Raw genomic sequence first — 11,358 nt, forward strand, 5'->3', positions numbered from 1 at the left:
TGTTAAATGAATCCGGCTTCCCCATCGACTTTTCTTGTCAGATCGTAAAAGGGGACCACGTGACCCCAGGACACCGCAACCGTCATAAATATGAGTCAGTTGCCAAGCCTCTGGATTCTGGTCACGTGGCCACGAGGATGCTGCAGGGGTCATTAAGTTTGAAACCTGGTCATGAGTCCCTTTTTTCAGCGCTGTTGCACCTTCAGACATTCACTAAACAAATGGTTGCAAGTTGCGGACCGTCTGTAATCTGGGCTTGATCAAAGACCTGGAGACTAAAAGATATGAAGAACGGCTGCAGGACTTGGGAATGGCCATTCTAGAGAAAAGAAGAGCGAGGGGGGACAGGATAGCAGGATTCCAGTATCTGAGGGGCTGCCACAAAGAAGAAGAGGTCAAACTATTCACCAAAGCACCAGAAGGCAGGACAAGAAACAATGGTTGGAAACGGACTAAGGAGAGAAGCAGCTTAGAACTAAGGAGAAACTTCCTGAAAGTGAGGACAATGAACCAGTGGAACAACCTGCCTCCGGAAGCTGTGAATGCTCCAACACTGGAAGTTATTAAGAAGAGACTGGACAGCCAGGGTTTCCTTCCTGAGCAGGGGGTTGGACTAGATGACCTCTAAGGCCCCTTCCAACTCTATTCTATTCTAACCCTTTTGGGAATTCTCAGATGGCAATGCAAAACCCAGGATATTCCTAGTCTAACGAGTATGCGTGCATGTGTGTAGGTATGTAGGTATATCACCTAGATCAGAAATTTAACGTTAACGTGGGATGGCCACAAAATCTCTAAGTAGATTAGGTAAACAGACTTCTCACTCAAGGCTGAAAGGACGAGGCTCAAATGACCCCATTTGGACACATGTTAAAGGCCAGCTTGCCGCAGGAGGCCCTAATTTTGGGGAAGGTAGAAGGCAAGGGAAGAAGAGGACAACCACCAGCAAGAAGGATGGACTTCAGTACAGCGATGGTGGGTACATCATTGGAAGACCTGAAGGACCAGATTAGGAACAGATCACCATGGAGGAAATTTGTCTATTGCAAGCCTTGACTATTGCAATGTGCTCTACATGGGGCTGCCTTGAAAACCATCCGGAAGCTCCAGGCGGGGCAAAATGCAGTGGTCTGCATGCTTTTGTGCAGACCTGGGTGTGTGCATGGGTCACCTCTCCTACGGGAGCTACATTGGTTGCTGATTTGATTCCGGGTGCAATTCAAGGTGCTGGTTGTCACCTTTAAAGCCCTCCATGGCTTGGGACCAGGTTATTTGAGGGACCGTCCCTTGCTGGTCACATCCAGAGTGGGGAGGCAAGGAATGTTGCGGGGTCCCATCCCTTAAGGAGCTACATCTCGCAAGACCCAGAAGAAGGGATTTCGATGTCCTAGTGGTAAAGGTAAAGGTTCCCCCGCACATGTGTGCTAGTCGTTTCCGACTCTAGGGGCCGGTGCTCATCTCCGTTTCAAAGCCAAAGAGCCAGCGCTTGTCCGAGGACGTCTCCATGGTCATGTGGCCAGCATGACTAGACGCGAAAGGTGCACCGAACGCTGTTACCTTCCCACCGTAGTGGTCCCTATTTTTCTACTTGCATTTTTACGTGCTTTCGAACTGCTAGGTTGGCAGAAGCTGGGACGAGTAACAGGCACTCACTCTGTTACGCGGCACTCGGGATTCAACCCGCCAAACTGCCGACCTTCTGATCGACAGGCTCAGCGTCCTAACCCACTGAGCCACCGCATCCTAGTGGACAATCCCTTAAATATCAGCCAGCTGCCAAAAAAGCCAACACAGTGCTAGGATGCATTAACAGAGGGACAGAATCAAGATCACGTGAATTGTTAATACCACTTTACAAGGCCTTGGTAAGGCCACACCTGGAATCCTGCATCCAGTTTTGGTCATCACAATGTAAAAAAGATGTTGAGACTCTAGAAAGAGTCAGAGAAGAGCAACAAAGATGATTAGAGGTCTGGAGGCTAAAACATATAAGGAACAGTTGCTGGAATTAGTTTAATGAAGAGAAGGACGATGGGGGACATGATAGCAGTCTTCCAATATCTCAGGGGCTGCCCCAAAGAAGAGGAAGTCAAGCTGTTCTCCAAAGCACCTGAAGGCAGGACAAGAAGCAGTGGAAAGTAATCAAGGAGAGAAGCAACCTAGAGCTAAGCAGAAATTTCCTGACAGGGAGAACAATTGACCAGTGGAACAACCTGCCTCCAGAAGTTGTGAATGCTCCAACACTGGAAATTTTTAAGAAGAGACTGGACAGCCATTTGTCTGAAATGGTATAGGGTTTTCTGCCTGAGCAAGGGGTTGGATTAGAAGACCTCCAAGGTCCCTTCCAATTTTATTATTATTATTGATGATCATCGCACAGTCAGCCAGATGTTCAGCCTGGATTTGGCATTTTTGTCTACCTATCGAGGCCTTACCAAGGACCTGGGATAGGCAGATGTGGATGTTTGATGGTATTACAGATCTCGTCGCAGAATGGAAACAGTTCCTTGTAAGGGCGCCTTTTGTAATTGACTAATGGTGAATTTGTCAATGCCAATGGTAATTAATAATAATAATAATAATAATAATAATAATAATAATAATAATAATAATAATAATAATAATAATAATAATAATAATTGTCAGGAGTTGTGCAGAAATCGTGAGCTAACAAGAAGGTGCACAGACAAAAAAGGTACTGAGAGCAGCAAAGTTCACACAGTAACCACACAGATACACTGAGGTGTGAAAAAACAAAAATACTTTACTTTGTGGTGTAATACAAAGCACAGTCAAAATAAACAAACAATAAACAAACAAAAATAAACAGTCCAGGTGTGTAAAGAACAGATAAACAATAGTAACAGTCCAGGGAGTATTCCAAATACAAAGTCTTCTTACCGGTCCAAAGGTCAAAACACAGTTGTTCAGGTTTAACACAGTAGCAAACCAACAATAGCAGTAACAGAGTAACTAACAGTGAAAAAATAGTGAGAGCAGAGAGAGAAAAACTACATCCCTAGCTCCCTCTTATGGCCGTTGGGAGGCAAACACACCCTTGGCCAATCATCACATTTAAAGTGATACCATACATCATGGCTTCTATATTTCCAACCCAACCAGGTAGGCTTAATCATATGCCCAACAATAATAATGTTGGAAGGGACCTTGGAGGTCATCTAGTCATCAGACAAATGGCTATCCAGTCTCTTCTTAAAAGCTTCCAGTTTTGGAGCATTCACAGCTTCTGGAGGCAAGGAGTTCCACAGGTTAATTGTTCTAACATTTTGCTTCTCATTCAAGAAGCTTCTGAACTGAAGAAGCTTCTTGGATGAGAAGCGAAACGTCTTCAAGAAAAACAAAGTCCAGTTGCCTCTTGGAAAAGCACCTTTTGGACAACCAGGATCTGGATGACGGAGTTGACCATAACTTTTTGGCCGGGAATGAACCATTTCTGTTTCTTGTTGTTGTTGTTAGTTGCGAAGTCGTGTCCGACCCATCGCGACCCTATGGACAATGTTCCTCCAGGCCTTCCTGTCCTCTACCATCTTCTGGAGTCCATTTAAGCTCACGCCTCCTGCTTCAGGGACTCCATCCAGCCACCTCATTCTCTGTCGTCCCCTTCTTCTCTCGCCCTCAATCTTTCCCAGCATTTGGCTCTTCTCCAGTGAGTCCTTCCTTCTCATTAGGTGGCCAAAGTATTTGAGTTTTAGCTTCAGGATCTGGCCTTCTAAAGAGCAGTCAGGGTTGATCTCTCTGTTTCTACCAAATGCTAAATATAAGTTTTTGGAGGTGGGTCCTCTTACTGTTTGGGTAAATTTACGGTGGGTTGTCTTGGGCAAAACCAGAAAGTGGGATAAAAAGCAGGAATCCAGTTCAGACAAAAGCATGAAGGCTGCAAGGGAGCCTTTTAACCAGAGGCTGCAATCACCGCCAGGGGCCACTAGGGGCAGGCTAGAGAATTAGCAGAGCAGCGCTTGCTGCCCCCTGGTGGCTACCTATACCATTGCAGGGCAGGTCTGCAAAGCGGATTTGGGGGGCATTTTACCCCAAAGCACTCCAAACTTTCAAAAAAGGGCGGGAAAAGGTCTAAAATAAAGTCTTCCCCTCCCACAAAGCAAAGGTTCTGGATCTAAGGACACCGCCCCCCCCCAAATAAAGAGCCTTTTCACTCGCTTTACGGGGTAGAAGTCGAGCCTCCACCCCCTCCGAGCGTCCTCCTGCGGCGCCAGAAGCGGATGATGGGTGTGCTAGTCGCCCGTCACCCGAGGGCGCCAGGTTGGAGAAGCAAAATAGGATGGAGGCGACGTTTTTCCTTCCCCCCCCCGCCCTCTCTCGCGCGTGCACGGAAGGGGGAGGGCGTAGCTGCTCGGGCCCGCCCCCTGCCTCTGTGACGTTGCCTCGGCGCCGCCGCCGCCACGTTCGGGGGCGCGTCCCCGCGCGTGCGCAAAGCAAGCCGGCGGCGGCGGCGGGGCGGAGACTGCGTCCGCCCCGCCCCCTCCCCGTCGCCCCCGCGCCTGCGCAAAGCAAGCCGGCGGCGGCGCGGGCGCTGCCGGAATGGCGTTCACGCTGTACGCGCTGCTGCAGGCCGCGCTGCTCTTCGTCAACGCCATCGCGGTGCTGCACGAGGAGCGCTTCCTCCGCAGGAGTGAGTCCGCCGCAAGGCCCCCCCGCAGGCGGAGGGCGGGGGGAGAGGGGGGTCCCCACTTTCGGGTACAGTGGGGGAGGGGGTTTCCACTTCTGGGTACGGTGGGGGGAGGGGGGTCCCCACTTCCGGGTACAGTGGGGGAGGGGGTCACCACTTCCGGGTACAGTGGGGGAGAGGAGGTTTCCACTTCCGGGTACAGTGGGGGAGAGGGGGTTTCCACTTCCGGGTACAATGGTGGGGAGGGGGGTCCCCACTTCCGGGTACAGTGGGGGGAGGGGGTCCCCACTTCCGGGTACAGTGGGGGAGGGGGTCACCACTTCCGGGTACAGTGGGGGAGAGGAGGTTTCCACTTCCGGGTACAGTGGGGGAGAGGGGGTTTCCACTTCCGGGTACAATGGTGGGGAGGGGGGTCACCACTTCCGGGAACAGTGGGGGAGAGGGGGTCCCCGCTTCCGGGTACAGTGGGGGGAGGGGGTCACCACTTCCGGGTAAAGTGGGGGAGAGGGGGTTTCCACTTCCGGGTACAATGGTGGGGAGGGGGGTCACCACTTCCGGGAACAGTGGGGGAGAGGGGGTCCCCGCTTCCGGGTACAGTGGGGGGAGGGGGTCACCACTTCCGGGTAAAGTGGGGGAGAGGGGGTTTCCACTTCCGGGTACAATGGTGGGGAGGGGGGTCACCACTTCCGGGAACAGTGGGGGAGAGGGGGTCCCCGCTTCCGGGTACAGTGGGGGGAGGGGGTCACCACTTCCGGGTACAGTGGGGGGAGAGGGGGTTTCCACTTCCGGGTACAGTGGGGGAGAGGGGGTTTCCACTTCTGGGTACAATGGTGGGGAGGGGGTCCCCACTTCCGGGTACGGTGGGGGGAGGGGGTCACCGCTTCCGGGTACAGTGGGGGGAGAGGGGGTTTCCACTTCCGGGTACAGTGGGGGAGAGGGGGTTTCCACTTCTGGGTACAATGGTGGGGAGGGGGTCCCCACTTCCGGGTACGGTGGGGGGAGGGGGTCACCGCTTCCGGGTACAGTGGGGGGAGAGGGGGTTTCCACTTCCGGGTACAGTGGGGGGAGGGGGTCCCCACTTCCGGGTACAGTGGGGGGAGGGGTCCCCACTTCCGGGTACAGTGGGGGGAGGGGGTCCCCACTTCCGGGTACAGTGGGGGGAGGGGTCCCCACTTCCGGGTACAGTGGGGGGAGGGGGTCCCCACTTCCGGGTACGGGGGGAGGAGAGAGGGGTCGTCACTTCCGGTTAAGGTGGGGGAGGGGTTGGTTAAGCTGATGCAGGAAATACATAATTGGAGAATAGCTCCGGGTTGAAATGAGTGTGTATGTGGGGGGGTGTCTGCTGATGACGTCACGAGACGTTTGCAAAAAAAAAGTTTAGGGAGCACCAGGGACCCCCCCCCCAGAACCCCCCTCCCTTCCCAGCACTGATGACGTTGGCTTGTTGGTCCATGAGACGTCTGCAAGAAGAGAGCGGACATGGAGACATATAGGCTCTCCTACTTGAGCAGGGGGCTGGACTAGAAGACCTCCAAGGTCCCTTCCCGGCTCTAAACTACTCTAAAAAAATGTTCACCTAGCGCCAAGGACCCTGCAGTCCTCCCCCTCCCAAAACCCACTCTCTTCTCAATACTGATGATGTCGCTTAGCTGGACCAGGAGTTGTCTCCAAGAAAACCACCAGGCTCAGAGAGCACCGAGGACCTCCACAGTCGCCCCCCTCCTCCTCCTCCCCCACTCCTCATTCCAAAGCCCACTCGGCACTGATGAGGTTACCTTGCTGGGTCATGAGATGTTTGCAAGAAAACCCAAGTTCAGAGAGCACCAAGGAGTTTCTCATTTCAACCCTGAGCTGTCAATATTCTGTTATTGGTATTAACGAATATTGATGATGAAATGTCTGCAAGCCAGCAACCAAACTCAGAGAGCACCGTACCTTATACCATCTCAGACAAATGGCTGTCTAGTCTCTTCTTGAAAACTTCCAGTGTTGGAGTATTTACAACTTCTGCAGGCAGGTTGTTCCACTGGATGATTGTCCTCACTGTCAGGAAGAATTCTCCTTAATTCCAGGTTGCATCTCTCTTTGGTCAGTTTCCAACCATTGTTTCTCGTCCTGCCCTCTGGTGCTCTGGTGAATAGTTTGACACACACACCCTCTTCTTTGTGGCAGCCCCTCAAATACTGGAACGCTGCTATCATGTCCCCCCTATTTCTTCTTTTCTTTAGACTAGCCAAACCCAAGTCCCGCAGCCGTTCTTCCTATGTTTTAGTCTCCAGGCCTTGGATCATCTAAATCAGGGGTCTTCAAACTTGGCCCTTTTATGACTTGTGGACTTCAACTCCCAGAATTCCTCAGCCAGCGTACCTGGCTGAGGAATTCTGGGAGTTGAAGTCCACAAGTCATAAAAGGGCCACATTTGAAGACCCCTGATCTAAATGAATAATTGTAAATTGTAAATCAAGGAATACCTATACTTACTAGTTCCCACACACTGGTTTTTAGTACAGGCTGGCTTCAACTTGACAGTCGAAGGTACTGAAAAAAGTAACTTATGACCAGTTTTCATGATTACGGCTGTTGCAGCATCCTCACGGTCATGTGATCGAAATTCAGGCACTTGTCAACTGGCAGGGAGTTATGGGTCATGAAGAGAAGGACCAAGGGTGACATTTATTTATTTATTTATTTATTTTATTTGTATACCGCCCTTCTCCCGAAGGACTCAGGGCGGTGAACAGGGCAATGCATGTTAAAAGACAAAATACAAAAATTAAAAAAGATTAAACAGAATGCCCACAACTCTTACAATAAGTTAAAACACAATAAGAAAAGTTAAAACACATTAATAAAACCCAACCCCATCCCATCAGGCCAGGCCAGCTTGTTCGAAGAGGTAAGTCTTTAGATCGCGCCGGAAGGTGCTGGGACTCTAGAAAGAGTGCAGAGAAGAGCAACGAAGATGATCAGGGGAATTGGAGGCTAAAACATACAAGGAACGGCTGCTGGAATTGGGTATGTCCAGTTTAATGAAGAGAAGGACCAAGGGTGACATGATAGCAGTCTTCCAATATCTCAGGGATTGCCACAAGGAAGAAGAGGGGGTCTCCCTATTGTCCAAATCGCGTGAAGACAGGACCAGAAGCCACAGATGGAAACTCAGCAAGGAGAGAAGCAACCTAGAACTAAGGAGAAATTTATTTATTTATTTATTTATTTTGTTAGATTTATATACCGCCCTTTCCCGAAGGACTCAGGGCGGTTTACAGGGTATTTTAAAATCAAACCAATACAAAATACAAAAGTTAAAAAAGCAATTAAAAAAAGATTAAATTATCCCTAAAAATAAAAACCCCAGTTAAAAATTCTCAGCCTGGGCCGGAGAGCTCGAAGAGCCAGGTCTTCAGGTCCCGGCGGAATGAATGGAGGTCAGGGGCGGTCCTAAGCTCCACAGGCAGCTGGTTCCTGACAATGAGAACAATTGTCAGGCACTGGAGGCTGAAATATATGAAGAATGGTTGCTGGCATTGGGAATGTCTAGTTTAATGAAGAGAAGGACAAGGGGGGACATGATAGCAATGTGCCAGTATCTCAGGGGCTGCCCCAAAGAAGAGGGAGTCAAGCTCTTCTCCAAAGCGCCTGAAAGCAGATCAAGAAGCAACAGATGGAAACTCATCAAGGAGAGAAGCAACCTGGAACTAAGGAGGAATTTCCTGACCTTGAGAACAATTAACCAGTGGAACAACCTGCCTCCAGAAGCCGTGAATGTTCCAACACTGGAGGTTTTTAAGAAGAGACCGGACAACCATTTGTCTGAATTGGTAGAGGGTTTCCTGCCTGAGCAGGGGGTTGGACTAGATGACCTCCAAGGTCCCTTCCAACTCTTGTTATTCTACTCCACTCCACTCCACTCCATTCTGTATTCTAGCAATTACTACTGCGTTCAAGATTTAAGAGCTTTCTGGTATCAGATTTAAACACTGATGCTTCTCAGTAACGATTGGATCATTTGGCATTTTAATTTCCTCCGATCAGTTTTCCATGAAAAACCAATTTTCTGCCGCTTTTCCGATTCCTAGAAATCCTGCTCTTTGGCCATTATGAATGTTATGCTTCATTTTGCGTCTTCATTGCTGTTCATTTTGTTCATTCCTTTGACGTTTAAAAAAAAAAAGGAGGAATCTGTTCATCAGGTTTGGGTTCGAAATGGGCCTTTCCTTCTAAGAGAGATTACTTGCTTTGCATCGCTGCTTTGTTTATCTTAACCGTTTGCTTTAACCAAAATAAAACTTCTCCGTGCAGTTGGCTGGGGAACGGATCAAGGTATCGGAGGATTTGGAGAAGAGCCTGGGATTAAAGGGCAGTTAATGAACCTGATCCGATCTGTTCGGACAGTTATGCGAGGTAAGATGAAATTAATACCTACCATTGGTACAAAACAGTCGGGGGAAGAATTGCCTTCCCAAGTACAGGGTAATCCTCGACTTACAGCCATTCCATTCAGTGACCATTCGAACTTTTCAACGTCGCTGAAAAAAAGTGACCTATGACCTTTTCAGCATCCCCCTTTCACGTGATCAAAATTGGGATGCCCGGCAACCCGTTCCTATTTATAATAATAATAATAATAATTTTATTTATATACCGCCCTTCTCCCGAAGGACTCAGGGCGGTTGCGGTGTCCTTGGGGTTACAGGATCACGTTTTGCGACCTTCTGACAAGCAGAGTCCATGGGGCAAAACTCGCTTAACAGCCGTCTCGCTTACCAACAGAAATCTGAGGCTCGGTTGTGCTTCTAAGTCGAGGACTTACCTGTAACATTTTTGTTTTTGCTCCTTGGAATCAGTATTGGCTCCTGGGAAGGGCCAGGATGAATCCATGCAATTTTCTTGGTAGAGTTTTTTGGGGAAAAATTTGCTGGGCTGAGTGGGGGGGAAGGGGGTGGGGTGGCCCAAGGTCAGCCTTCATGCTTTAAGGCAGGACTAAAATCCACAGACTTCCTAATTCTAGCCCAGTGACTGACATTGACACCAAACTGGCTTTAGATAGATAGGTAGGTAGGTAATGGTATGGTGTGGTGTGGTGTGGTGTGGTGTGGTGTGGTGTGGTATGGTATGGTATGGTATGGTATGGATGATAGATACATGAAGTTAGATATACATGATAGAGAGATGGATGATATATGGATGATAGATGGATAGATAGATAGATAGATAGATAGATAGATAGATAGATAGATAGATAGATAGATAGATAGATAGATAGATAGATAGATAGATATGGATGATGATATAGATGATAGATACATGGTTAGATATACATGATAGAGATGGATGATAGATATGGAAGATAGATAGATAGATAGATAGATAGATAGATAGATAGATAGATAGATAGATAGATAGATAGATAGATAGATAGATAGATAGATAGATAGATAGATAGGGATGATGATATAGATGATAGAGACATGGTTAGATATACATGATAGAGAGAGATGGATGATAGATATGGTAGATAGATAGATAGATAGATAGATAGATAGATAGATAGGGATGATGATATGGATGATAGATACATGGTTAGATATACATGATAGAGAGAGAGATGGATGATAGATATGGCTGGATAGATGATATAGATGATCAATACATGAAGTTAGATATACATGATAGAGAGAGAGATGGATATATAGATGATAGATATGGGTGGATAGATGATAGAAGACAGTGATAGATAGAAGACAGACAGATAGACTTGACAGATACAAAGATAAGTAGATATAGACACGACAGAGATAGATTAGATAGATAATACATACATACATACATACATACATACAGAGGCTTGAATCAGGCTTGAAACGTGACCTTGATATTTGCAGCAATTGTTGCGTTTATTTGTCCACATGATTTAGCTCCCACTGAGCTGGGTAACGTATGTTTGAAAAGCAAGAAAGAATATAAACACAGATACAGATAACTTATTATCGGAAGAGAAGCCATTAAGATAGTCTTCAATGTGGCAGCTATTCATTTGGCAACCGTTAAAGCAGCACTGGAAAAAGTGCCTTACGACCGGTCCTCACATTTATGACTTGCAGCATCCCCACGGTCAGGGGATCAAAATCCAGGCACTTGGCAACTAGCGTGCATTCACAACGGTGGCAGCATCGCAGGGTCAAAAGCAATGTAGGAAGACTTTTTTTTGAAGTGAATTCTTTTGAGTTTAATACAGTAGGCTGTTGTTTGAAATGACCCTTTTCTTTCTTTTTTTTCCCCAGTGCCATTAATTGGAGTGAACACGGTGACAATTGTGCTGTTGTTATTATTCGGTTGAAATTGTCTTCAGAAAATCTGGAAAAGCGGCGTCTGAAGCAAACAGACTGAAGACCGGCTTGCACTTGGGATCCAATCGGAGGAGAGCTTCTGAAGAAGCTGCATATTTGTCTCAATAAAGATGCCATTTATATTTAATATATTGCTTCATATCCACTCCAGTTCATTAAATCCAATAATTAAATTCAACCAGGTTTTTTTCCCCCCTCTACGTATTGTAGCAATAGTCTAAAGGTGCTATTCTTACATTCTTTTACGCTTTGGGCTGAGGGTTCCCTCCCCCCCAAAAAAAATGATTTAGTGTTTATATATATCATCCCCAACCCAATTCTACAACTTGTTTTGTGGTGATGGTTAAGCGAAGGTTGCAAAAC

General features: G+C 47.8%; 1 protein-coding gene and 1 long non-coding RNA gene across 2 annotated transcripts in view; one reads left to right on the forward strand and one right to left on the reverse strand.

The window, feature by feature from the left end:
- The window catches only part of LOC308663138, an 861,733-nt gene that overhangs the window by 186,292 nt on the left and 664,083 nt on the right, over positions 1-11,358 (reverse strand). The window lies entirely within an intron of this gene.
- On the forward strand, positions 4,518-11,173 carry IER3IP1 (immediate early response 3 interacting protein 1). Its single transcript, XM_081319732.1, has 3 exons — positions 4,518-4,648; positions 8,948-9,049; positions 10,930-11,173. The coding sequence occupies exons 1-3, from the start codon at positions 4,558-4,560 to the stop codon at positions 10,983-10,985; spliced, it is 249 nt and encodes an 82-aa protein (XP_081175858.1). The 5' UTR covers positions 4,518-4,557; the 3' UTR covers positions 10,986-11,173.

Source organism: Vipera berus, assembly GCF_964194415.1.
Source record: "Vipera berus genome assembly, chromosome: 2".
Lineage (NCBI taxonomy): Eukaryota > Metazoa > Chordata > Lepidosauria > Squamata > Viperidae > Vipera > Vipera berus.

Bases quoted from the DNA above. Each gene is read 5' to 3' on its own strand.
- IER3IP1 (XM_081319732.1), top strand. From the start codon at position 4,558: ATGGCGTTCACGCTGTACGCGCTGCTGCAGGCCGCGCTGCTCTTCGTC. The intron at 4,649-8,947 runs GTGAGTCCGCCG...TTCTCCGTGCAG, and splicing joins GGAGCGCTTCCTCCGCAGGA to TTGGCTGGGGAACGGATCAA. The intron at 9,050-10,929 runs GTAAGATGAAAT...TTTTTTCCCCAG, and splicing joins TGTTCGGACAGTTATGCGAG to TGCCATTAATTGGAGTGAAC.